Source organism: Anguilla rostrata, chromosome 4 (genome assembly GCF_018555375.3).
Source record: "Anguilla rostrata isolate EN2019 chromosome 4, ASM1855537v3, whole genome shotgun sequence".
Lineage (NCBI taxonomy): Eukaryota > Metazoa > Chordata > Actinopteri > Anguilliformes > Anguillidae > Anguilla > Anguilla rostrata.
The window spans coordinates 9,083,133-9,110,881 of NC_057936.1; the positions used below are offsets into that span (position 1 = coordinate 9,083,133).

At 39.8% G+C, this 27,749-nt stretch overlaps 2 protein-coding genes across 2 annotated transcripts in view; both read right to left on the reverse strand.

Moving 5' to 3' along the window:
- The window catches only part of LOC135252421 (epidermal growth factor receptor-like), a 47,169-nt gene extending 40,120 nt beyond the window's left edge, over nucleotides 1-7,049 (reverse strand). Inside the window, exon 1 of the mRNA XM_064330451.1 lies at nucleotides 6,765-7,049. Coding sequence (XP_064186521.1) covers nucleotides 6,765-6,864 — 100 coding nt within the window. The 5' untranslated portion in view covers nucleotides 6,865-7,049. The remainder of the gene's footprint in view (nucleotides 1-6,764) is intronic.
- A 1,277-nt stretch (nucleotides 7,050-8,326) lies between these two features.
- si:ch73-173p19.2 (V-type proton ATPase 116 kDa subunit a 1) overlaps nucleotides 8,327-27,749 on the reverse strand; it is a 46,100-nt gene continuing 26,677 nt past the window's right edge. Inside the window, exons 2-20 of the mRNA XM_064330455.1 lie at nucleotides 26,160-26,238; nucleotides 25,134-25,231; nucleotides 23,387-23,515; nucleotides 22,805-22,932; nucleotides 22,512-22,638; nucleotides 21,743-21,825; nucleotides 20,615-20,708; nucleotides 18,716-18,928; nucleotides 18,120-18,270; nucleotides 17,470-17,603; nucleotides 16,761-16,921; nucleotides 15,963-16,056; nucleotides 15,154-15,272; nucleotides 14,034-14,244; nucleotides 13,319-13,426; nucleotides 12,721-12,849; nucleotides 11,494-11,611; nucleotides 10,956-11,127; nucleotides 8,327-9,665 (exon numbers count right to left, since the gene is read on the reverse strand). Of these exons, the coding sequence (XP_064186525.1) occupies nucleotides 9,584-9,665; nucleotides 10,956-11,127; nucleotides 11,494-11,611; nucleotides 12,721-12,849; nucleotides 13,319-13,426; nucleotides 14,034-14,244; nucleotides 15,154-15,272; nucleotides 15,963-16,056; nucleotides 16,761-16,921; nucleotides 17,470-17,603; nucleotides 18,120-18,270; nucleotides 18,716-18,928; nucleotides 20,615-20,708; nucleotides 21,743-21,825; nucleotides 22,512-22,638; nucleotides 22,805-22,932; nucleotides 23,387-23,515; nucleotides 25,134-25,231; nucleotides 26,160-26,238 (2,430 nt within the window). The 3' untranslated portion in view covers nucleotides 8,327-9,583. The remainder of the gene's footprint in view (nucleotides 9,666-10,955; nucleotides 11,128-11,493; nucleotides 11,612-12,720; nucleotides 12,850-13,318; nucleotides 13,427-14,033; nucleotides 14,245-15,153; nucleotides 15,273-15,962; nucleotides 16,057-16,760; nucleotides 16,922-17,469; nucleotides 17,604-18,119; nucleotides 18,271-18,715; nucleotides 18,929-20,614; nucleotides 20,709-21,742; nucleotides 21,826-22,511; nucleotides 22,639-22,804; nucleotides 22,933-23,386; nucleotides 23,516-25,133; nucleotides 25,232-26,159; nucleotides 26,239-27,749) is intronic.

A 27,749-nucleotide genomic window follows, 5' to 3' on the forward strand; every position in this document is an offset into this window, starting at 1 on the left:
CTCCTCTGTTGCATTTGTTTTCACTGGAAAGAAGAGCTGGTGTGGGATGAGACTACTTGTATGCTGTGCACTTTATAATTAATTATCACAGTGAATTCCCTCCCACACCACTTGCCAGTATTAAAAATGTTCTCAGGGAAACACTGAACATGTCTGAATTAGACAGTAAACACAAAAGCGAAGAGCCTAAATTCTTTAAAAATATATATATATTTTTAGGGCCATTTTTTGGACAGCACAGTGTATGGAGATAGAAAGAATGGGGAACAAGAAAGAGGGAGACATGCGCAAAGGTCTCACAGCTGAATTTAAGTACAATCATCGCAGCACGCAATGAGCATGTGGACTGTGCACTACAGGCTATGCCATGAAACACCTCACACAAACAGCCTCATTTCTAGTTGGGCAAATTCCTGAGCACAGTTCCTGCCTTTGTAATTGCATAATGTTTCCCTTTCCTTCAATTTTGGCCTGCAAGCTTTAATAAATGTTTTTATTTAATTACATATTACAGGGAATGATGTAATGTGTACCCTTCAAAACCTGCACACGCCCATGTCTATGCTCTAAAAATCAAAACGGAACAGAATCATAACCGCAAACTATGAAAGTACAAAAAGCAAAGTAAAATTAAGCACCGTAAAGTAAAATAATCTGAACAATTCTGTGAATTTTAATGTGAGTATCTTAAACGCTGTTACAATTTCATGTTAAAGTAGGAAGGGAAGGGTTGCTAAGGGCAGCATTAATGCTTTCAGCCATCTAACTTGTCTCGGATCTGTACTAATAAGGTATCAGCATCAAGAAAAAAGCACGCGTAGCTCATGTCTGCTCGACCTCCTCCAGATAAAAGAAGTGCTTGAAAAAGGAATGCCAGAGTGCCACGAGCAAACGGCAGCGCATGTAGGTCCAGGAGATCACTGTACCTAAAGGCCTGGAATCCCAAGAATACAGATCACCTGTTAAACGGGACTGAACGCTTGTGATCGAGAATCGGTTTCAATGCTCGGGAATGTGAAGTTATCACATTCCTGACAGCATTTGCGCACAGAGCTGCTTGACCATTTTACGGGAATTTCTTAAACGCTGCTTCTCTCGGTGTGTTTACAACTCCGTCCCGCTGCGTCGTTTAATTTAACTGCGCTGAGATTTAGGAAATCTGTCTTTTAGCTCACGTATAGTGCTGTCTTGTTATGACACCAGCACACATGTTCAGAGCTATGATTTGTGGTCTGACTTCAGCAGATGAGCTCATATGGGATGCCAAAAACAAGTGACCAGAAGCCCAGGGCACATATTGACCTCAAATTCAAAGCCGGTCACAGTCCAAATAGCACGAACAGCATGGAGGACCTTTGTGCAAACATTTCAGTTATTTACATCTGCGGAGCCTAAGGGGCCAGGGGGAAATTTAGGGGAAATTAAGGGAAACTTCCATAACACACAGTAGAACACAGTATGACTCAATAAACAAGGAATATGTATGTATGCTATATGGTGCAGTCATGCAATATGGTGCTTCAGCAAGCCTTAAGTTTTATCAATATTAGTTCAGTGCACACACTAAAATACTAAAGCAAAGATTTTATTTTATTTTTATTTAACCTTCATTTACCCAGGGTAGGTTCACTGAGCACGGATGCTCTTTTGCAGGAGCGCCCTGCCAAAGATACCCATCATACCGAAGAGCTCAGTGACTTTAAACGTGGCACTGTCATAGGATGCCACCTTTCCAACAAGTCGGTTTGTCCAAGTTATGCCCTGCTAGAGCTGCCCCGGTCAACTGTAAGCGCTGTTATTGTGAAGTGGAAACGTCTAGGAGCAACAACAGCTCAGCCGTGAAGCGGTAGGCCACACGAGCGCACAGAACGGGACCGCTGAGTGCTGAAGCACACGTAGCGCGTAAAAACAGTCTGTCCTCGTCGGTTTACAACACTCACTACCAGGTTCCAGACTGCCGCTGGACGCAATGTCGGCACGAGAACTGTTCGTTGGGAGCTTCAGGGAATGGGTTTTACATGGCCGAGCAGCCGCACACAAGCCTGAGCCTAAAATCACCATGCGCGATGCCATGCCCGCGCGTGTAAGCTAGAGTGGTAGAAAGCACACCACCATTGAACTCTGGAGCAGTGGAAATGGAAATGTGTTCTCTGGTGTGATGAATCACGCTTCACTATCTGGCAGCCTGACAGACAAATCTGGGTTTTGGCGAATGGCAGGCGAACGCTACCTGCCCGAATGCATAGTGCAAACTGTAAGGTGTGGTGGATGAGGAATAATGGCCTGGGGCTGTTTTCATGGTTAAGGGAAATCTTAATGCTACGCCATACAATGACAGTACAATGCTTTCAACTTCGTGGCAACAGGTTAGTGAAGGCCCTTTCCTGTTCCAGCATGACAATGCCCCCATGCACAAAGTGAAGCCCCATAAAGCAACGGCTTGCTGAGTTTCATGTGGAAGAACTAGACTAGCCTGCACAGAGCCCTGACCTGAACCCCATTAAACAGCTTTGGGATGAATTGGGACTCCGACTGAGAGCCAGGCCTTATCTCCCTATATCAGCGCCCGAAGTCACTAATGCTCTTGTGGCTGAATGGAAGGGAATCCCAGTCATGTTCCAAAATCTAGTGGAAAACCTTCCCCAAGGAGTAGAGGCTGTTATAGCAGCAAAGGGGGACCAACTCCATATTAATGCCCATGGTTTTGGAAAGAGATGTTCAACAAGCACATATGGTTGTGATATTTGAGAGTCCACATACTTTTGGCCATGTAGTGTATCTAACCATGTTTAATCTTTAAAATAAACACAGTAAATACCGAAGATAGATTATATTATGTCACCATAATTCACAGGCTTTCATCTTAGCTGAATACTGTGGCCTGTGACATAAAACTAAATAAGAATAACTTCCTGAGACCAGAACACCAAGCATAAAGACAGAGGGCTATCCATACTCTGGCACCCAACAGTCACACTCTAAACTGAAATACACAATATTATCAAAAGGCAAAAAACACTAAGAATTTGTGTTTCTGATTATGTATTATAAACAGGGAGCCACCTTGCACTGTGACTGGTGTTTAGTTAGAATGCTCTCATACACAGTTATTTAAACTCTGACTACTTCACTGTGTAACTTCAAGCCGTTAAACTGGAAAACAACACTCTAATACATATCCAGAATATGCAGACGTGTAACATTTTCTCACATTCATTTCCACACTAGAATTAATCAAACATTTTAGGAAAACAGCAATTGTGTTCCCAATATTTCCTTTCTGGGCACTCTTTGTGGATACATTTTTTCAAGGCTTGCAGGTCTTGTATTGTATATGATAACCACTTACTGAAAATTACAATGGGTTACGAAGACAAGTTGTCAATGATGGTTGAAGTGACTTGTAAAGAAAGGAGACTGCAGGCTGATTTGAGAACCATTAGTTCCCTTCACCTTTTCGGTCACAAAGGACAGAGGTCCTGAAAGCTGAAAGAAACCCCTCCATTTACTCCATTGTGAATGAAAATGAGGGCAAGCAACTTGTTCCAGTAACAGGCTGTCGTCCTTCCTTCCTAATGCACGGTTGGAGGACATCGATCTCATAAATGAAACAGCTGTAGTGCTACCTAAGCCTGAAGAAGAAAAACCCACAGAAAATGTCGTTGGGACATGCAAAACATTTCTAGTAAGGTCTGTTTCCATGGATTGTGTTCAGGATATTGTGTAAACCAACACTCCTTCTTGGTTTAATCTGCAAGTATTTAATTAGGCATTTATGCTCCTGTACTGCGCCCCATTGTACTATTCCCTTTTTTGAACAAATGTTTTCATTAGACTTTTGTATACATACAGTATTAAACAGTTCCCAACAGCTCCAGGGTAAGCAGCTGGAATATATCCTCCAAAGCCTCCCACAACTCAAACTCATTGGTCAAATGGCGTGTACAGCAAGCTAGTTTTATTTCTGGATCTTACCGGATAGGTTATACAGTATTACAAATCAGTGGGTAAAATGATGGACTTTTCCTTTCAGAGAACAAACCCAACTTTATTTTAATATTGTCTGCGATGGATTTTGCGCAGGGTCTAGTCCTGCCTCTCGCCCAGTGCATGCTGGGACAGGCCTCAGGTTTATCATATTGACAGTATATAAATGGACGATGGGAATGCCGCTATTTTTATTGGGCGAGATTGGAGCCCGATCGTATAACTTCCTGATTGGCCTCTCGTGCAATGGATACTAGGCCGCACACGATTGTCCAGGTGCCAAGCCTCTGGTTTGTGAAACAAAATTTCCACTCCTTGCAGTAGCTGAGCTGTAGAATTAGTTAGATTACATTGAGGTTAGAAGGCAAAACCATCACGATTCACAAATCATTTTGACATTTTGATGTTGAGAGGCAGCACGGAAATGCAGTGGGTAGCACTATCACCTCACAGCAAGAAGGTCCTGGGTTCAAATCTCGGCATGGGCCTTTCTGTGTGGAGTTTGCATGTTCTCCCCGTGACTGCATCGGCTTCCCCCAGGTACCCCGTTTTCCTCTCACAGTACAAAGAAACGCATGTAAGCTAATTGGAGGTAGGCTAATTGAAGACGCTAAATTGTCCGTAGATGTGTGAGTGACTGGTGTGTGTGCCCTGTGACAGATTGCCGCCTGTCCAGGGTTTGTTCGTGCCGCTCGCCCAATGCACGCTGGGATAGGCTCCAGCACCCCCATGCCTCTGACCAGGATAAGCAGGTATTGATAATGGATGGATGAAACATCCATTGAAGTTTCAGGTTTTTTTCAGGTTGCAGGATTATGACGTCATTATTTGTATAGAGAAGCACAAAAAACATTACTTCCGCTGGAACGTGCTAGACGAAAAATCCTAGCCCCTTGTTTTATCATCGGAATTTCCCCAATATTTAAGGCAAAGGTTAACGGTTATGGGACAGATGTCCTCACAAAGTGCGTGCCACTCAATTAATTGTTTTTCCACGCTACGGTTCTTCCATGGTCCAGGGTGCGCTGTCCCAAGCATTGGAGTGGGTACTCCGGAGCACAGTAGTGTGGAACATGGAAGTTCTTCATGAAATGAAAAATTGCATTCCGAAATAAAAGCGACATTCAGAAAAAAGTCATTCTGAAAAGCGTCATTATGAAATGAAAAAATCCAATCCGAAATGCATGTAATTATGAAATAAAATATAATTACGTTGTTGTGAAAAGAATTCGAATTATTTCAAAATAAAATTCAGTATCTATTTAATTATTTACCCATTTATTTATTTATGTATTTATATAATTACACATTTATTTATCTAATTATTTATTTTCTTTTGGCACATTTAATCCTCATAACATCTCGGTCGACCTACGGCTACTCCTCCCCCTGAACGCCGTGCGGAATTATTAAAACACAGCAGTGGAAAATAAATAACAAAACCATGTTCTGCTGCTCACTTCAGCGTAATGTTGGATGTTTTATCCTACCCTTTTTTGCCAGTAGCAAACTGATATACGATGTAATTCACCTTGCTTATATGCTGTTGTATGGCCCAACAATTTTTTTTTTTTCATAATATAAGATCCTTATTTAATAAGGATATATGCGGTGCAAAAATATATTTCATAAGACGGAACTTAACCCTATTTTCTGAAGCAACCAAATGCAATTCAGATTTTAACTATTTCTATAACTACAAATCATATTGAATTAATTCAGAAGTTTCAAAGATTTGTTATTCTGGAAATAAACCTTAAACTTAAACACGGGGACGATGTGGCGTGTATATCGTATCAGTAAACTGATATGTTCTGCTGTTCTCTCTTACTATCCTTCATGAATAAACCTTGAAAAAGCTACCTTCTCTCTCCGATCCACACAGCCGGTACTTACACCTGTAATGTTTCACAAATGAAGTTGTAGGCTAAAGCAACCGCTACATTTCAGAGTAAACTACAATGTGTAAATAAAAATATCGATACAAGTACGACTAGAACAGTCCTTAAACCAGGTGCGTAAATGTATGTCAGTATTTGTATTTTACAATACAGATACAATAATGTATGCAATTGGGCACATTAATAATTTCTCATTTCATAGGTAGTCTATGCACGCAGCTGTAGCACTACTATCATAACTCAGCATTAGGCCTACATCTGAATAAAGGGTAAGACCAGATGATTTATCATTAAAACTGACCTTTATAATATGGAGTTCCTACTGAAAAACAAAGAAGCAGACGTAAAACTCTAGTGTTATACCCACCTTTATTAAGATTAAATGTCTCCCAGCTGCATGACTAATAGCCTATAGACGTAACCTAATCTGTAAAGTCAAATTAAGTGTAGGCTAGTGAATGACAGTGATTCCTTGAATAAGCATTGGTATATCTCTGCGGTGCATAACTTTTTGTAATACTTTTGCCTCATAAACATGTTGTTTCGGCTATCAATGTCACATTCAAAATAAGCTACGCATTTGGTTGCTGAGAAAACCCCCGACAGTACCGGAGTCACCTTGGCAAAATAAACAAGATTTCAGCCGGTTCTGAAGGCTTTATAATTCGACTAAAGTGTAATAACTACGTACCAGGAAGCATACATCATACCAACGCCCCACGCTGCATCTTCACTGACACTTTAGTTTTTGTGACCAAGCAGACTCCCTGGATCTTACGTGATAGGCCCTACCAATCTGTCCCCGGACAAAACCCGTTAAAAATAACACTGCAATCAGCGCGCGACGAGACCGATTCGGTCTTTTTTCCCACTCACCTTTCTTATCCGGCAAACCGCAACAGCCCCGGGCTAGCAAGAAAACAAGGACGATTCTCATTCCAAGTCGCGTTCCCACTGTTCGCGTAAAAATCTTCATTCTTCTGCTAGAAAATGTTTTTCCCCCATACTAGAAGTGATAAAGTTTCTGTTGGGAAATCGATGCTCCTCTCTCCATAAGATATGAGACAGGAAGTCTCGGAATGTGTGTATCGTTTCGCCAATGGTACTCCTGTTCTGGGTCATAAAGCAGCACTGCACTGTACGGGCGGGCGAGAAGTTGGGACTCAGCAGGAGAAACTTCGCAACCATATGATTCCGACGTCATCAGGTAGGAGGAACATTAGTGGATATGTTTTCTAACAGGTACACATCTGCACGAATTCCTGACACCAAATCCTGATATTCAAAATCATTCTTACGAATGTGCAGTACAGAAAAATACATTATAATGTTGCAACTTATCATGCGGAAAGTTTTGCTCTGTAAAATTATTGCGTTCTATTGCATGACTTCATTTTTTGTAGTTAAAAACCCTAACGAATGGCTGCCGACCGTAACGTTATCACGTAAATATTTCATTAATATAGTGAAGTTTTCTGTGCGTGAGAGTTTTTGATTCTATGTCTATCATAAATCGTCCAAATTAGAACTGAGGCTGACGTTATACAGGGAAAACATGGAAATGCAGGAGGCTATGCTTTAAACAGGATGTAAGCACTATATGAAAAACGCGACAACAGCATTAACAATCAAGTACAACAAAGTTGAGTGTAAAGTAGGGTAGAGTCGGTATAAATGTAACATCTAGTCCTGCCATTAAAAGTACTGTTATCAAAATTGCGCCAACTTACATGAAACAATATTGGGTATCTTAGCTCCCAGGGCCAAGTTACTTGAAACAACTTGGGAAACATTCAGTAGCATTGGCAATAATTGTATCCAATGTTTTTATTGGCTGATGTACCTAAATGTCCAGTGGGGAGACATATTCATTTTGGGCCTGGAGCCTTTGAGATAATGTAATCAGGCAGGAAAAAGAATAAGAAGGAAAAAACGCTAAATTACCTAGGGTTTGGTCTTTATTGTGTGGACGTGTGAAGTTGTTTGTGAAATCTGTCTGTTGAAATGGGGTCAGAAGGTGCAGAAATGAATGTTTTTAAGGGCTGTGAGTCTGTGGTCATTGTGGTTATTTCTGTAGGGAACCCTGAAAAGTGCCAAACTCTTGGTGCTGTATGGGTATGGGGCATGCCGCCCCACCAAGGCGTAACTTGGCGGGGCGGGATGGCATACCTGCCATCCCAATTTGATTTTGCTACTCGATTGGTGTTGCTGGTATGCGGTAGCATAAAGGCCTCAAGCTTGAGCAACTAGAGTAGTTAGATCATTTCCTAGAATTAAGCAATGGGGTTTTACTTTTATTGTAGATGACTGTCACTAATTAAGCACAAACAAGGAATGATAGCAATGTACCTACACTGTCACATGCTTTCAGAGCGTAGGGCCACAGACATTCGACAGACATTGTTACAGGATTTTCGTGGTAACATTTTTATTTTTTTTAAAGTAATGGGAAGTTGAAATTGAAAATACAATTACATTACCTTCACAATAAGAGTTAAATAATACTTACAATGAAATTTGCAGCAGTTTACATTGATGAACCCAAATAACAAATAATGCAGAGTTTAAGAAAAAATTTGATCATGGTAAGTTGTTTCACGGTTGTTTTACATTACATTACGTTTATTTGGCAGACGCTTTTATCCAAAGCAACGTACAATAAGTGCATACTGAAGGTCATTGGAACAACTACAAAACACAGGTCCGATAAGGTACAGTACTCATTATGTAACAGTTGTTCATAGCCATGTAGACATGAAGTCCAGTTCACACAGTAAGCATAGGCTAGGTCAGAGAGTAAGGTTAAGTCAAATTAGGAGGCATGACAACAAGCTACAACATCAAGATAATGATACAAGTGCAATATAAGTGCTGGACGGAGGTACATGTAACATGAAAGTGGCACAGGAGGTACATGTGTAACATGAAAGTGCTGTAGGAACTAAGTAAAAGGATATGAGTGATTAGAGTGATCCTAGATTGGGAGTACCCTGCAGATTGGTGATAGTTAGTCCAGGTATAGCATCTTCTCTGTTATTTTTTGTCAGTGCTTAGTGTAAACTTGTCCATAGATAAAGGTGTATCTTTCTGCATCAACTGAGTTGATTGAAACATTTATGTGACCAGTATAACCTTTGTAATATAATAATAATAATAATAATAATAATAATAATAATTTGTAATCAACTAGTTCCTAAGTCTCGTACTCCAAACAAATCCTGGAATCCAGCTGCACTGTTGTGTAGTTTACTGTCAAGCATGATCCCTCCTCTATCTTCCTCTCATCTGGGGCAGCCTATTTCTTCAATTAATTGCTTTTATAAGGGTCACAATTGATCCCCAATTGTATTATCTGTCAGATGACTGCCGCATTCCAATGCCTACATGATGATGCCATAGGAATTTGAATGAAAATGCAACTAACTGTTTCACTGAATAATCAAATTAAAACTTCAGAATATACTAATTAAATATTAATAAGTTTCCCCTTATATATTTCACATGACCAGTCAACTACCAAATTCAGCTACACCGAGTTACACCAAGCAAAATTACAGCTGCAGTTTATTGGCTTGACATTAGAGAGCCCCATATGCCATTGCACCACTGCTAGCAGATAGCAGGAAATTAAATAACTAACAAAGGATCCTTTCTAAATAATTCTACAACAAATGCATATTTCTCATGTTTTAACATTACTTGTTCCCAAGACTGCTAAAGGACAGGGGTGTGAACTTGTATCCCGAGCCTTTGTAGAACTTGTTCTGGAACTCCACCCTGGAACACATGAAAAAAAAAAAAAAACATGAGAAATTGTACTGAGGAGTAGCTAGTAGTGATTCATCTTGTTAAGATACTGTTCCAATTTGTGGAGGAGGGGTTGCCTGCTTCTTCCTGAACTGACGTAGAAGGGGATCTGGGATGGGACAAGACATTCCATTCAATTGGGAGAAAAATAAAAATTAGGGATTAAAAACTGTCAACAAAAAATAAGAAAATTTGGAAACGAGGTGGAAACATATTTTGCACATAATTAATAATACTGTCTGTCTAGAGATATCTTTCTTTTAGTGACCAGAGGCCAGGGAACAATGCATAAAAAAACCAAAGCATCTGCCGTCATGCCACCTCAGAGCTGCTTGGTCAGGCTCACGTGAATGGGAATTTGAAGCGAAGGAGGCCACAGGGGACAAGGTAGAGGCAACAGGAATTGGGGCAGCTTGGGTCTGACCCAACTGTAAAGCCAGAGTCGAGGAATACTGTATAGACTCTACAAGATGTTTTTGAGGATTGGCCATGTGTTGGGATCATGACCCCTTGGTTTGGACGGAGCTGGTTGATCACTGCTGGACCCATGGCTGGCTCAGTTTCGCTGTAATGGGGAAACTGAGGGGTGGACCCACGTATGGACACCAACACATTAGCTAGGATATAAACGGTGAAGAGAATATTTAATAAACTAAACTAAACGTGAGTACAAAAAGAAGCGATCGCAGGAATGAAATGAACACAGGTATTAACCAAACACTACCAAAAGACTGGAAGAATACAGACAAACAAGAGCATAGAGAAACCACAGAAAGCAAGCACCAGGCAGGAGACTCCGAAACTGTTCAACAAAAGAGGGAACAGTGGAAATTTAAATAGTCAAACAATAAGCAGGTGCAGACTATAATCACGTAATGGGTACAAGTGCAAGTGCAAGTTTAGTCTTTTGGCTCCCTCTGGTGGCAAACAAGGCATTATGACAACCATGAGATCTAAATTCCTATAGATAATAAGCATTTCGCTTGATGAATTAAAGCAGCACACCTTGATTTATTCATATTAAAAAATATCATTTCGGATACCTTTTCACGCTGAATATTTGTAGCAATATTGATTCCATGTGTTTGCATTCTGAAATTTCTCCTCTGTGTGCGATATTTGGTGGTGTCAGGTGGGATCCAGCCAAATATTTGAATATGATGATGCACTCACAGGAATTCGCATGCCGAATGCAGTGCGTGAAGTGTCTAAAATCCAAAAAGCGTATTTAAAATTTGGTTTGATATGTCAGGTACATACCAGTGCAGCCGTAAGGCATGGAGGAAGGCTGACAGGCCTTCCATGACAAGGAGGATAGTGACAGTGAGGATGGCAAACGCAGCAAATATGGCCGCCACCAGGAGAGAGCCCAGACCTGAAGTAACTGTCAGAGCAACATGGAGGACCATCTTCCACAGCACTTCCGACAGCTCTGGACAGGGCAAAGAGAAGGCCACATGTTAGTCAGGGGTGGGTCAGAGCAACCTTGCAATTTGGTAATTATCCCAAGCAATGGAATTTACTGATGATGTTGGTGATACAGGACAGCTATTAATTGCACAGTCAACAATAACAATTTCCCGTTTTGCAAATTTTCTGTAACTTGGCTACCAGGAATAATCATAGCTCGATTTCTGTCAGAAAATAATAACAGAGGCCATGTTTTTGTGAAGTTTTCCTTGCAATTATAACAGTGTGAAAGATAATTGAACATTTATTAGCATTAAAAGCAAGCCACATGATCACCCCAATGTGGTAAAAGAACTGGAACAGGCCTCAAATTTGGAATGTATCTTACCAGCATGAGCCAGGCTGAGGGCCCATAGGCGCAGGTAGGAGGCGGTGTTGGAGACACAACCCAGGCAGTACTCTATGGTGTGTATGGCCTGGTACACAAATATGTCTCCCATGCTAACCTACACAAGAGATCACACTCAACACCAGTGCTGGATTTACTAAGATCTGATGATTATAAACAATAAGGCATGGACTAAAATGCAGCTTAAGCAGTCAGAGCATAACGCACCCATCAGAAAAAAAATAACTGTGTAAAAAGACATTTTTGCAACTAAGATGGAAGTTTTTTTCATTGGGTCAATCAAGGTAAATAGAGATTGGACAAATATTTAGACAGTGCTGTTCCTTGATGGACAAGGCACTTTCATTTCATCCCTAGCTCCCTAGTGTGATTGGAATGCTGCTCCAATCCAAGTGGTTCTTTCTGGAATATTCTGCTGTCTTTTGGTGTTTGAACTTTAGATTACTTTGGGACAAATAAGCTGTGGTTTGGTATCTTTCAGTCATTTCTTGTGTGACTGCCCATGTCTGTAACCTTTTTTTAGTTGTTTTAAGGTAGTTGAACCTCATCTTTAGATCCGACGTGAATATTTGTTATAACTTAATACATTTCTTAATTTTCATCTGGTTGCAATTTGTACATTTTGATAAAGGTTGATCCAACAGTTTGCTCTGCCTAACAACGAAGTTGGCAGAACCAGATGGCATTCAACAGGGAACTCTTAGTTGCTAGTGTCAGCAAAAAACTTGGCTACACTGCTGCAGACTTTCAGGGTTTTCAAACAGAAAGGTGCCACTGCTGCGGGCCTAATGCAGCTAATGAATAACAACACATTTGTGGGAACTCTGCTAATGCTAAATCCGGTGCCCATTAACCTAAATTGCTTGTGGAAGATTTTACTTGTTCCTATCCTGTTACTGTAAAACCAGCCCTTAAATCCAATAAAGGCCAAGATACAGGAAATTCAAGGCACCCAATGACCCAATATGGAAAAAAAATACCCTCAAATTACAGCTGACATCCTGTTTTAACCAAATTAAAGCTGACTGTCGGCTGACAGACTTTAACTTTAGATTCATTGTTTTATTTCAAATCCAATTTGCTGGGGTACAGTGCCAAAACAACAAAAACTGTGTGAATAAAAGAAAAGAAAAGTAAATGAATTCAAAGCCCTTGAATCAGTGAAAAAAACAGCCGGAAAAAGGAACTGGCAACTCATCAACTTACTGTCTCTGTGTTGTTGCTATTAGTTGTGTGAATAGCATTGGCTTCTGAAACTCCGTGGTCATTCTGGAAGTTTGAATATCCAGAATTACTGCATGCCTGCATGGGAACATTGTTGGCCGAGACTTTCTGCTGGAATATGAGATTTATTTGCTTAGGTAAAGCCATAATCCTTACAAGCCAAATGCAGTCAGACAATAGCATAATTTTGGAGTTTGAATAAATCAGTCCTGTGCCATAAATAAATAAATAAATAAATAAATAAATAAATATAATTACAAACTGTTGAGGTGAATTATTTTGATATTAAATGGTAATGTTATCATTCAGTGACTGAAAGCAATGTGCAAGATATGCATGAATTTCTGCACAAATGGATTCTTCTTCTACACAGCCACCTTTCTTTGCAACAGGAATCAGGGATAAGAAAGGAAACACTGGATTGTGACAGAGCCAATGAAGCGGATTGCCTATATTTTTTATTGCCTATATTTACATTTTTGTGGATGGACAAAGTTACTAAGGACCTCAGTCAAATTCAGTCAAAAATTCTGAACTATGCACGACTTGAAATAATGTCATTTTCTTTCCTTGGACCAACCTGCTGTTTGCCAACCTTGTGGTCTCTGTACAGAAGTAGGGGCTTGACCAGCAGCAGCCAGGGTACCATGAGGAAGGCAGTGATGACCAGAAAGATCTGTACCTCCTTCTGTCAGGGAGCAATACAATACAAAGTTGAATGGAATTTACGCTGTGCTATCTGATTCTCCTGAACCCTGCACTGTAATTGTTTTTAATCTTACATGAATTACACGATTACATGTATACTAGGAAGATGACATTTGAATTTGCAAGTTTACATAATGCTTATGCATTACCGAGAGATGAGCCAAATGAACGATTCTTTACATGGAGGTGAGTCGGAATGTTTCTTCACCAAAAAATTGGCTCAAAAAGAATGAATCATTAACGAACTAACACACCACTAATACATATGCATTAACCCAAACACGCAAATTTTAGGGCTGCTGCATTTATCATTTTCCCAGTGAAAACCTCAGGAGTGGCACCTTAGTAAATAGTAAATAGTAAATATGGAAAAATGCTATTTGTCTCTTGAGCGTCTATAAAAGCCCTTTTTTGAGCTCTTTATTGAGGGGACCATCTTTATCACCACACCTCTACTCTGCAGCCCTTGCTGAGAATGGGTTTTCTCTTATACTGTAGTATAGAAAGAAAAAATGTCAGAGCTTAATTTAGCCTCTGAGACCAAATAGGTTTTCATAGCCATATTGATTTTGCATCTTGCATTTTACCTGTCCACTGTAGAGCAAGGCATCATCAGGCGTGTCGTATGCAAAAAGCATCATATTGATGAAAAGGAGCAGGATACTAGGAGCTGTGTCTGACTTCATCACCACGCACCACTTGAAAAGGATAAGAAACACCAGGTAGCCGAAAAGGGCCAGCATGAAGACCATCTCTGGAATGAACTGGAGCAGAACATTCCTGATGGTCCTAAAATGTCTGTAGTGGGAAAACATTGACACCAGTAGCCAATCAGTAAATCAATAATTAATAATAATAATAATAATAATAATAATAATAATAATAAAAACTGATCAACATTCATAGCCAATTAAAAATCTCCAATGTAACAGATCAGTGAGAATTAAATCTAATGAAATAATGGAATGCATATATGAACTGTGGGTGTGATTGTGCATGTGTGCGTGTGTGTGTGTGTTTGATGGAAATTAGCCATATAAAATAAACAACACAGGTAATGAGATACCGTATGCTCAAAATTTCATAAAGAAATTATACAAATACAATTTGTCACCAAATCCTGACTTCTCAAACGTAACTGTTCCTAAAGAAGAAGCCATAAGTGCACCCTGAGAAGCTTGCAACCACGTTTGTGATGCTGTTCCGGTAGTCGCACACGACTTGGACATTTACAGAATGTGTGTGTTTTCTGTTTCTGTACACAATCTCATTTGCTGATGGGGCATAGGTTGAACATGTGTGCAGTCAATTCCACCTGGCACATTTGGGGAAATTAGCGATAGTAGTTGGCCTCTCGATTGTTCTGAAATGTGATGTAATCGATTCCGCATGGCTTTCAGCACCAGCGACAGCGAATTCGAAAACTTGGACTGTGAAATGCCAGCCAATGTTGCGACTGTCTGCTGCAATGAGCCAGAAGTCAGGAAATGCTGCATGCAACACCTCACTGAGTAAAGATGTTACTGTACATATGTACAGCTAATTGTGTTCCTAATTTAAAATATAGAAAATTTTTATTTATATTTGAGGTCAGCAGAATTAAGCATGCAAGTTATTATCCTAGTAGAAGTCACATGGGAATTGAAAATATTGGTTATATTTCAAATTGTTTGTGACACGACGATACTGTACATCACTGAAACTTACATGTAATTCATCAGGCTCAGGGTAACCCCAAAAATCATGTGGACCACTCCCAGTATGACTGACATCTTCATCTTGTAAGAGTTCAAGAATGTCAGCTTATTTGTTGCAATATTCCAAATCTGGAAAATACAGATTGTTGACAGGAGAAAAGAAGAAAATATTAATTTAATTAATATTGTTATTTCCACAGGTTTTATGGTTATATTACAATCCTAAGTATGTATGTATATACATTTTATTTATTAAAGTTTGTCAGATTCCATACATCTTGGACAATATAAATTTCCAAAATATATATACAGTAAGTATATACAGTACCCACATGTGCACACGAGAACATCCTTCACCAACTCCCCACACCGTCTTTCACCAATTTACTAAGTTTACTAAATCCACTATGTGGCATGTTTCCCAATGCCTCGTTGCCTTGCATTATAGGTGGGGACAGCGCAAACATCCTGTGAAAACACTAACCCTGGTGGCCTGTGATTTTTAGTCACTAACCACTCAGCATTTTTACCAGCCAAAATACCCCCCCCCCCACCCCCCAAATAAAAGTTATAAATATAGGTAATTGGACAGTGAATATATATTTTAAGTGGCAGCAAAGCAGCACAGATCTATCTTGGTGACACATAATTATCAATGAAAGCTAATAGGAATTGATGATGCAACTGAAACTACAGCAATTTATAAACTGAAGATGCTCAGAGAACAATAATAGGTAATGATGGAAATGTCAGTAGAATGAAACACACTAAAGAATTTCAGAAATCTCAAATTCTTGAGAGGAGATTCCACTGATTTACCGGATCAATGCCGAATGGAAAGGGACAGCCTGAGTAGACTCCGGGAACCTCTGGGTCCAGCTGAAGATGTCCAGAACCATGTAGCGTCTCATTGCTGAGGTAAAAGACCAAGGAAGAAACACTGAACACTTCACATCCATCCATCCATCCATCCATCCATCCATTATCTATAGCCGCTTATCCTGGGCAGGGTGGTGGAGAGGTGCTGAAGCCTATCCCAGCGTGCATTGGGCGAGAGGCAGGAATACACCCTGGACAGGTCCACCAATCTATTGCAGACGCTTCACATTAGTTCTTTATTTATCATTGACAGTATTCATTAATGATAAAATAACACATTACTTATTGCTAATTGTCTAAAACAAAGGACAAAAAATGTATTAAACTATTTACAAGCTCAAGTGCTTTTATCCACAAATGTATCTCATACACAGTTAAATATTTATCTGGCATTAATTCAGTGAACTGTGAAGATTGACCCTGTGTACTTTCTGTAATTATTTAACGTTACTAGGTCTTTCAAAATTCAAATTCAAAATACTTTCTTAATTATAATTCAATATTAAAAGCTTAACAGCATCATTAAATGTTTTTCTACTTCATTTCATTATAAGTTGATGACTCAGATGGATTCATTTATGCCTCTTTGAACAAGCTCAGCTAATGATATGATTCAACCAAGAGAATCGCTCATTCCAAAGGTGAAAGGTGCTTACCAAGTGAACCATTTCGGTCTTCAGCAAACTTTTATTGTCAAAGTGTAATAATGAACTTCATGGCAGGGTAAACAACACTCACGTCCACGGTCCACTGGGGCCAAACATGGCGCTGACGCTCCAGGCTGAGCCAAAAAGGTTGAAGGACTTGGAGAAGCAGTCGTTGTAGATGAGGCCGGTGTAGACAGAGAAGGCACCCATGAGCAGAACAATGTATCTCCCGTTGACCAGGACATCGGCGAGCTGCGGGGAAGACAACCCCTGGTGCTATCCAGAAAATGCACTGTGCATGCTAACTCTCTTTTTAACGATTAGCTAATGGGTACATTCAAAGGAGGCTGGAGACGAGGTCACAAATATTTAAATTCTAGACTCCACTTATTCCCACTGTTGTTTTGCATACAGTATGCTGCGGGATTAGGAACATTGACGAAAACATAAGACATTTTATTTTTGGTGTGCGAGTTTTAACCATCGTAGTTAATCGTAGTTTAAAAATGTTAGAATATATATTTAGGCTGAAATCATTGGAGCCTGGGGGACGTTTAGGACAGCATTTCAAGCAACACATGTATGATGACATTTGCTTCAGTAATGTTTATTTAACCAGGAAAACCCTATTGAGGTCGAAATCTCTTTTGCAAGGGGGACCTGACATAAGACACAAAGTTACACAAGACAGTAGACCAACGAGTTGCAAACATCAAATGGGGAATGAGGCGCATATTCACAATTGGGTACAATTTATGCAGCCTTTCTGCAGACTTCTGTTAAGGACGATCTGTGCTTACCTCATTTTTCAGATTTCGGAACTTCTCCTCTTGCACGAGGATCCAGAGAGCAAGGAGCATCATGACCAGTCCGTGGCCACAGTCCCCAAACATGACAGCAAACAGGAAAGGGAACGTCACCAGGGTGTAAGGGGCTGGGGGACAGACAGAGATGGTGACAAACACATTCCCATATGATTCACACTTATAGGATTATAGGCCAGGCATTGGAACGGACTCAGAAATATGAACATATAAAAACTATTTAACTTATTTACATAAAGTCTGACAGGCAAGCTTTAGTTGCAATATTTAAATAATGAGACACTGATACATCACTTAATGTACAATCTTGTAGGACACAATATCCTCCAGTGTCTTTGAGATCTAATGTATTGGTACTTTTCAACTTAACTTTCCTCAAAAAATGTATCTCTAATGAAACAGGTGAGGAACAGGCTGATTAACAGGGATATCACTTTTTCTTTTTGCAAGACATCTTGTGTCGAACCTAAACCATTCCCAAGATATGTGTCCACTAGTGATGCACGAGTCAGCTATGACATCACCCAAATCTCCACCCATTAATCAACAACCTAACCTAATTTTTATCCAGGAAATCAACCCGCGCATCACGAGTGTCAAGAGAGGGGGGTGGGGGCGGGAGTCACCTGGGTTGATCTCCTGATAGTTGCCCACGCCATAAGCGTCGATGAGGCCTTGAAATCCAGAGGTGAAGGTGTTAATCCGATTGAACGTCGGGGGAGTTTGTTGGGTGTGTATTCTGTTCAGGACTGGACACAGACTGGACCCACTCTGCTCCTGTACATGTGCGTGCACACACACACACACACACACCAAATGTTTATTTTTTTATGTCTAAGACTTCTCCAATAAGCCTTATGAAATCCAATAATTATAAATGAAATGTTACTGCTGTACTACACTATTTATTTAAAGGAATGTATTTTTTAAGAATAATATTCTGGGAACTATTTGGTTTTCTCTCAGGTTCTCTCAGGTTATTGAAAGAATCTAAATAAATCAAATTTTTTATATTTTAATTAATTCATTTACATTTTCGCCAAGATAATTGCTTTTTGGCAGTTTATTTCTACCTAAATGATGAATATAATCTAATATAAGTATTAGTATTGTAAAAAAAAAAAAAGAACAGAAACTGTTCATTGGGAGTTACGGACAAAGCATATTTTGGTTATATTGAACAGATACTCTTGATGCTTTCGTGTGTGCTGATTGAATTTACCGATCCCTTAATTAACGCTCCGTGAACAACGCTGAGGTCAGACACTGGGCACCAGATCTCGGCGACAATAAGCTTCTGGGTTATGTCTATGTTGCAGAGATTGAGAGTGTAATAAATGGCCTTCATTTTCTTCACGGTGTTGCTCCACCGGTGGAGATTAGCCGCTGCGGCAGTCAGGAGGGTCTCCCGGTATTCCTCTGTCCTCTTCAAGACCTTTACAGGGGGTGGGGGAAATGGAACAGGACAGAAGAGATACTTCAACATTGATTAATCATAACATCTGAGCAGTTAAAAACTACAGTAGAAACCGTCAGTTGTATTCCCGTAAAAACTGCAAAATAGGCATATGCTTCTATGGAAGACTGCCAAAAGGTAGTCTAAATATGGCCTGCCAAATACTGTCACAGCACAGAGAGTACAACACTCCTGCACAGAGAGCTCGTAGGAAGCTTGTTGGTGAACTTGTTTTCATTCTGATACACATCCCCACAGATTGTAGAAAAAAGTGAGTTGTAACAAATCTATTGAAAGTGTCTTGCATAAGTAAGTCAAATTAACAGAGACACCGGCGGGCTGCTTAAGAATTTATATACGGTTAATTAGCCAACTATGACATTTACTAAAAGCGTCTCTGCCAAAATGGTACATTGGGTTTGTGATGAGCAGTTTGAGTAAGCCAAGTTTTTATTGTTTTATCAGTGACTGTAATTACTTCCAGGGTTACACTTTCTCTACCAGCAAAAAGTATGTATTACTGTGAAGTAAAATATCTTTCTCTCTTCCTGTAGACAACCCTCTATAGATCAAGGCAAATGCCATTTCAAATGCCATTTTAATGACCGTTTTAATCATAATCTAATAGTTGCATTGCCAATAAAGAAAATCTACACTGAAAAATCATATATTGTACATATATAAATACATCATATAAACACACGTAGATCACAAACCATACACCATACTCCAACCAATTCAACCATTAAAAAAAAAACCAAAAAACCAACAAATCAAATGTGAGAATTTTTTTGACCCCCCCCATTTATTGCAGCTCATATTCCAGTGATCTTTCGGATGCCGGATATATAACCTTGTCAGTCTCTAGAGTGCTGCTGTATGCCAGACCTCTGTGTAGCCAAGGGCAATATGGTCAGCCCATTAATCAGGGCAAGGGAGAGAAGCGTTTCACGGACGGTGCACATATTTGCCGACCTGACGTATGAGACAAAGGGAGAAATTCATCAGCTCGCTCATGGAGCAAGGGTTGCTCTCGGTGCACGCGACCTCCAAGACTCCTTAACCTTGATGCATAATTTATTTTCTTTCTCATTTTCTTGTTCCTCTCTCCACGCTGCTTTCTCTTATTACCGGTGATGTACACCAACACAGTATCCGGCTCACTTAAAGGGACATGCCCACTCCATTAGTTTACAGTCTTCGGTCGGCTGTAATTGGAGTTTCCTGACAGAACATGATTTGTGCATGTTATTTCTGTGCAGTTTTACAAGAAATTATCATGCCAGTACTGTACCTGAACTTTTTATTATTTATTTGAGCTATTCATATTGCTGCTAACTCATACCTGAATTAACCTGTGAGGAGAGAAGAATATTCTATCTCTATAGATAATGGCGTAAATATTGGCAGATTCTCTACGGCAGACGACTCAAAGAAAATGTTTTAGCAGGAGAGAATACTTTTATTTGCCGCAAACTATGGGAGGAGTAAAGTAAAACAGGGTCATGTACGGCTTCAGCTTGATAAATATAATCACAAAATTCTTCAAAATGATGTTATTTTCTATATCACTGTATGTTTCGAGTACATTTAGAAACATGAACTGTACCCCTTTGGTATATTTTCCACCATGCTGGATACTAGAATTCTGAATAAAATTCATACCATTCGAAGATCGTCAATTCGCGTGTTAACATTGATTCTCATCTCCTTTCGTGCATTCACAGTGTTCGGGCATGGGTACAAACTGGCATGAAACCTGTTCAAAAAATGACAAAAGCATTGAAAAGAGAACGATGCATTATGACAATGAATTATTCTTTATTGACTTACACGTTTCCTCCACTGACCTTTATCTCATAAACTGGAACCATTAATTACATTACATTACAGGCTTTCAACAGGTGCTCTTATCCAGAGCGACTTACACATCATTTTACATAGTATTTACATTGTATCCATTTATACAGCTGGATATATACTGAAGCAATGTAGGTTAAGCACCTTGCTCAAGGGCAGTGTCCTACCTGGGAATCGAACCTGCCCCCTTTACGTTACAAGTTCCTTACCCATTATACTACATTGCTGCCCGAATTGAGCCTATCTGGTTACTGTTGATCCACCTGTGCTTGTGCGTGGATCACTAAAGCTGATCTGCATTCTCTCCTTCACTTCCCCATGAGCCAATGACTATTTCCCCATACTACGGCCATACAACATACTGTAGGTGACCTAACGCCTAGCAGAAGCATCTCTCACTAATGGTAGGCGGTGGCATATGGAGGTTTGGTACACAGCTGGAAAGGGCTAATCCAGTAGTAATGTGCAGTCGTTACCCTGACCCAATTAAAGATATCCTACCCCCGGCATGACCAAGCCAGTTATTTTTTTGAAAATGATGAAAATCTTTTTTCTTGCATTGTCAAGTCAGGCTGAACATGGCCGACCATGTCAAACATCCTTCAATACCATTTTGCTGACCGTTTCACTCTGCAGTGTAGTGCAGAGATGCGAAGTGGGAAGGAATTCCATCTGCCAACTGAAACCCTCTCGGTTGACACTGTGGCTGATAACGCATCACCCCATGGAACTTCTAGTCAACACTGGCAGATTTGTTCAAGGCAGTAGGCCACATCACTCTATTATGCATAAGTGCCTTAAACATTCCGGACCAACTTCAGAATTTTTTTTTTTTTGTTGCATTTTTCATGCACACTAGAGGGTTCGTTTGATCATCGCTAGGATGCTTTTATATATTCTCTCCTACTACCTGAGAGAAATGTATTCACTAACCCTTCACAAATCTTTTTTATCTTCCCTTTGAACTGGTCTCCCTGCATGAACACAACGAAGATATCCTTCTTGATGGCATCCCCCTTTAAGTTAAAAGTAAAGAAGGTGGTTAGCTGTGATGCATTATGAAGTATTCATAAAAAATCTCATAAATTTTGCTCCTCACTTGACTATCCCTGTATGTAAAGCACTTTGAGCTACATTTTATTAATGAAAGGTGCTAAATAAATACATTTTATTATTATTATTATTATTATTATTATTACTACAGACTTAATTGTATTATCAGCCTTCAACGTCGACACATTCAAGAGGAGTTTCATGGCAAAAGGCTACGTGAATAATTTTGTCATCTTTAGCCATGACAAAATCATCACACTCACACACACTTCTATGAATCCGTTTAAAGCAAATGGACTTTACTTGACTATAAACTCAACAGACTCAGTTTTTAGGAGAACATCATTCATAACCTTCATGACACATCCTGTGGGCATGATGATCATGGTTTGCTGCAGTTTCAAATAAAAGCAGTGTTTGACCACTATACTGGAGACATTCCAATAGGAAAGCAGCATTTTATTTTAGGATGATTGCTATTGAAGGCTTTGGTAATTACTGGACAACTAAACATGTTAATCAATAAAGCATGTGGAAAGCACTAATTATCTAAATTAGTGCTTCAACTGTCCAGTACTGATCAGTTTTGTACACTCTTATGAAAGTCAACACACACAAAATAAAAACGCAAAATCAGAGTAACTCTTACTGCCACGTGCTCATCCTCTGGGAACTGGATTTCAGCGCGTCGAAGGACAAAATTCCCGTGAAACAGGCGCCACAGGACCTTCTCAAAAGCAGGGAAACGCTCCTGCTTGATGACCCCTGCCACAAACCTGCCGGGAGCCAATAAAAATTACATAAGCATATTTTCCCTCCACCACCGTTCCACAGGTTCTGACTGAATCATTGATGTGACCCTTTATTTCTCGAAGTTTGCGTTAAGATTTAGATTTCGGCCTTAATATCATGAGTTTTGATAGATTTTTTTTAGATTTTTACCCCAGTTTTAAGGGCCCGCCGACGCAGGCGCTGACGGTGCTCGTCCGCCGACTGGTCACGCGAGACGAGGTAACCACGGACACGGAGTCCTCGGAGACGAGCTCGGAGAAGGACAGTTGCGACTCAGCCTGCAGAACACCCCACGGTAGGGAAGGCAAGCGGAGTTAATTTGTGGATGTCGCAGCACGTCAATTTTAACTCCACCCCTGCACCAGCTTTTCAACTGGGGGCATGGAAACGCAGGTGTTTCGATGCCAACTGGAGCGCGGTCCTTGTAAGATAAGGTCAACAATCTAGATGACTGTACTACATGGCTGTCCTCTTTAAAATAATGTGTAGCTTCTTATCATTTGACACAACTACATAATTTCAACTTAAATATAAATTCCTGGGGCTTCATTTATAAAATGACTTACGATGAAATTGTATCTGAAATAGTGGCAAACGCAGAAAACCATGATTACAAGTGGTTATAAAATTACTTGTAATCACGGTGAAAGTTCAGCTTTCTACATCATATAGGGATTCAGCTAATGCTCTTGCGCTGATACACAGGTAAGGTGCACTTCTGACATACAGTACCTCTTCAAAGAAGTCTTCGGTCATGTGTAGCAGGTAGTTCATTTCCATCAGCTCCGTGAAGTTCTGTTTGAGGGCCTCGCAGTTCGAGTTGATCTCCTTCAGCTCTTGCTCCAGCTTCTCAAAGGTCGACTACAACAAAAATGGAATCATGGAAAATTAAGAGCAGTCATGACTGAGGACTGACGGGGGCATTGCCTAACTGAAAAAAAAAAAAAAATAATACACGCAGACATCGTGCCAATATCCCAATCCAGTGACAGGGCCCCCTTCCACCCTATTTTTCATTTACAAATGTATTAAATTATTCACACCCCTCACCAAAGTCAATTCTTCGTAGAAAGATTATTTGGGGAATTACAGCTAATGTTGTCTAACGCACAGTAGACATATACAGAGCTGTTGCAGTAAAGATCTTGATACCCCTTGATGGAGAGTAGGCTGATGTTAGCGTTAGGGCTGATCAATTTCATTTCCTGTCTTTTGAGGTTTTTTGGCAAATGCAAACATTTCACTTAAAAAATAGTTTTTTTTGTGATTAATTTATTTTCAATTAAAAATAAAAAGGGCACAAAGGAAAAAATATACCACTCTGTGATACTGCAAGATAAATCAGCACGAAATTGCTGTCGCTCTTAGCCTCTTATGGAAGTTCAAACAGCTCAGAAAACGGTTTGAACTTCCATAACAGCTGGATCTCTCAGACATTAAATAAATTCATTAAATTCAACAGCTGGATTCAAGACATTAAATCAATGTCTTGATCTGTATTTAAGCAATCTGTGGAACCATAACTAACTGTGACAATGACCACATGCACTGTGACCATGACACTGCAGACAAGTGCCTCTAGATTGCTTCATGGTCCTATTGTAAATGCAGGTGAGGGAAAGCATGCATTTGTTTTTCCCTCTCTGTTGGTTGATGACTGCCTGTAATAACTTTCCAAAAATTCAGGAGAAATAGTGCATATAGGAATCATGGAAGCAGTCTTTAAAGTGCGCTTTGAAAGAATCTAATATGATAGACCATACCTGGGTCAAATATGTATTTGTTTTGGATTTAAATACTTTTCTGTGCTCTATTGATCTTGCCTGGTGTAATTGAGCCTGCCAATATGACCAGAAGGCAGGGTTTGCACTTTATGAGAGTATTTCATTGGTTCCAATGCACAAGACAAGATCAGTACAGCGTAGAAAAGTATTTGAATCCAAAACAAATACATATTTGACCCAGGTCTGTGATAAACAGAGATTAAGGAATGAGAGAGATTTGATGCTTATTAGAAAAATTAAACAGGGCGATGGTAGCAGATATCACTGCTCCTTAAGACTGAAAGATATTATTCCTCTAATTTCCTTCTGCAGAGAAAAATCCCATGATCTAGTTATTTCATGTTAACCTGTCTGCTTGTCTAAATAGAGCAATACAAAATATACAACTGGACCTAGCCATTGGAGTCTACCCTGTTTTTTTCTAATTTGCTTGCTTCCCAACACATGGCTGCCTGACCAAGCCCATCTGTCTGCATTTGTTTGAGCTACCATGGCAACCGATTAGCCACCGTCAATTTCCTGGGATGCAGAGAACCAACGGGAGAAATTGTAAATGGAGGGAACCCCTGTGCCACAGATGCTCAGAGACTACAGTTTATCCTTGTTAGGCACTGCAGTGGCGAGGAGGTGAGGGGAGGAGGACAAAGAGGAAGGCCCCCCAATGGAGACTGGCAGAATGAAATCTATGCGCTCACCTCCAGCTCCAACACATCCCTGGGGCAAGGCACCGTCTCGATCTCACGGCTTGCGGGGATAGCTATGCTGGTCATCGCTATCTCCTTCTCCAGGAAACCTATTGAGAGATTCATACATGTCTCTCTCTCTCTTTATACATGTCTGTTGGTTGCTTTTTGAAATGGCAGCATTTCAAAAACAAAAGAATTCAGCTGTAAGAGAGAAACCTTCCCCCAAAATTCAATCAAATGAATTTATCTAGTTTAAGGGCATATGCAATTTGGTCAAACCAACCAGACCTTTTCAGATTCAATCAGGGACAGAATAAGGAGTGAAAAACCAGAGTCCGGCAAAAAGAGTCCTGACAGAACAGATGTGAACCATTCCTGTCTTTCTGATGGTATATCAGAGGCATTATGGCCACAGTGCCTTGAGAGAGATATCCGAGTGATAGTGATTATTAAGAAAGGTTTGTTTTTCCAGATCCACAGTTAATGTGTTTTACTTCCTCTCACAAAGTGTGGTTTAAATTACTCAGTATCTTTATATGTACATTTTCAATATTTTCGTGATATGCAAACCAATGTGAAATCAGTGTTATTATTTTGTGTACACCTTGATTTTCATGCTATCCAGAACAGAAAAAAGCCATAAAAATTATTTCTGTTTTTTAATTTAAATTTTTTTTTTATAGCATAACACTTAATTGAATCTTGAGTGAATGTGGAATGGGATCCATTTTTTGCGCTTTGGTAAATGGACTGCATTTATATAGCGCTTTTATCCAAAGTGCTTTACAATTGATGCCTCACCCATTCACACACACACTCACACACCAATGGTGAAAGGGGAAATTAGGGGTTAGGTGTCTTGCTCAGGGACACTTCGACACGCCCAGGGCGGGGATCAAACCGGCAACCCTCCGACTGCCAGTCAACCGCTCTTACCTCCTGAGCTATGTCGCTTTGGGAACCACCAGCTTATTCTAATGTTGTGTGTTCCTGTACCAGGGTTTGTTCTATGATAACATTAACAATGGTACTCACAAACAATTCTCTCCATCTCTTCACATTTCTTCACCTCATTCACAAACCTCTTCTGAAAGGCCACAGTACCAGGGTTTAACTGTCAAAAGAACATGAACAGGACATGTACATATAATCTGAAACCTGGACATTCCGGTCAAAAACCGGACATCTGGCAATCCTAGCTGGATAGTTCATAGAGCGTATATCATAGAGTTCTGTGAGATAGCTAGAGGTTGCTTATGTTATCATGAATCAGTTACTAATTTTGCCTTCCTATCAACTCCCAGATGACTGAGGAGGCAAGAGTGATAGGGCAAAGTGGATGGGCCAATGAGGTGAGCACACTATGCACTCAGTGCTCATGGGAATTGTAGTATCACTTCGAAATGACTTCATTATTTCAGATGCCATTTGTAAACAGAAAATTCTACCGAAAGGTCACCTGCCAAAGTGGCTGATAAGAGTGATGGGATTACATGCCCCTGCTAAATTCGACCCGATTTGGTGGCTGGTGGGTGTAATGCCTGAATTTATACTGAGGTTTACATCTGTGAAAATATTGCAGCAGCAGGCGAAATTACTGAGAAATAGGGGACGGATAAATTTAATATGTACTTTTGTTTTTAAAAAATTATGCAAACAGAAAAAAGAAGGCGGTTTGTCGCTCAGACAAACTAAAAATAATGACGTATCCATGATAATTAATTTTGGTGTTCCATTTGGCTGTCCAATCAACGCTGTGTGATAAAGTATGAATTTCTGCGACATAACAAAATTCTCAAAAAAATTTTGTGCAACACCTTTTCTGTTGAAAATACATCATTTTTGTCATGCAACACTTGTTGAAAGGGTCGTGTGACAAAGTATTAGACATTTTGTATGGTCATGGGTACACATGCTACTAGACATTTTTTTTTGCTTCATTCAAAATCAATAAAACTCATGTCCCAACCTTTCTTCAAGCTGCTGAACACAACCGTAAACTTGCCTCAACACTCAGACTTACCGTTTTCCTAACCCTAACCCTAGCTGAACCCTAATTTGAGCCCTCAACCCTAATTTGAAGCCATTGGTACCATTGAAAACACCTGAAAACCCATTTAAAATGGATGGAAAGCAAGGTAAATATCATGAATACTATAATTTAAATGCTAAAATCATATGTATGAGGTCATTAAAAAAGAAAAATGTTCTCCCTAAGAAAACATGCATGTATTAGACATTTTGTATGGTCATGGGTACACATGCTACTAGACATTTTTTTTTGCTTCATTCAAAATCAATAAAACTCATGTCCCAACCTTTCTTCAAGCTGCTGAACACAACCGTAAACTTGCCTCAACCCTCAGACTTACCGTTTTCCTAACCTGAACCCTAATTTGAGCCCTTAACTCTAATTTGAAGCCATTGGTACCATTGAAAACACCTGAAAACCCATTTAAAATGGATGGAAAACAAGGTAAATATCATGAATACTATAATTTAAATGCAAAATCATATGTATGAGGTCATTTAAAAAAGAAAAATGTTCTCCCTAAGAAAAACATGCATGTATTAGACATTTGTATGGTCATGGGTACACATGCTACTAGACATTTTTTTTGCTTC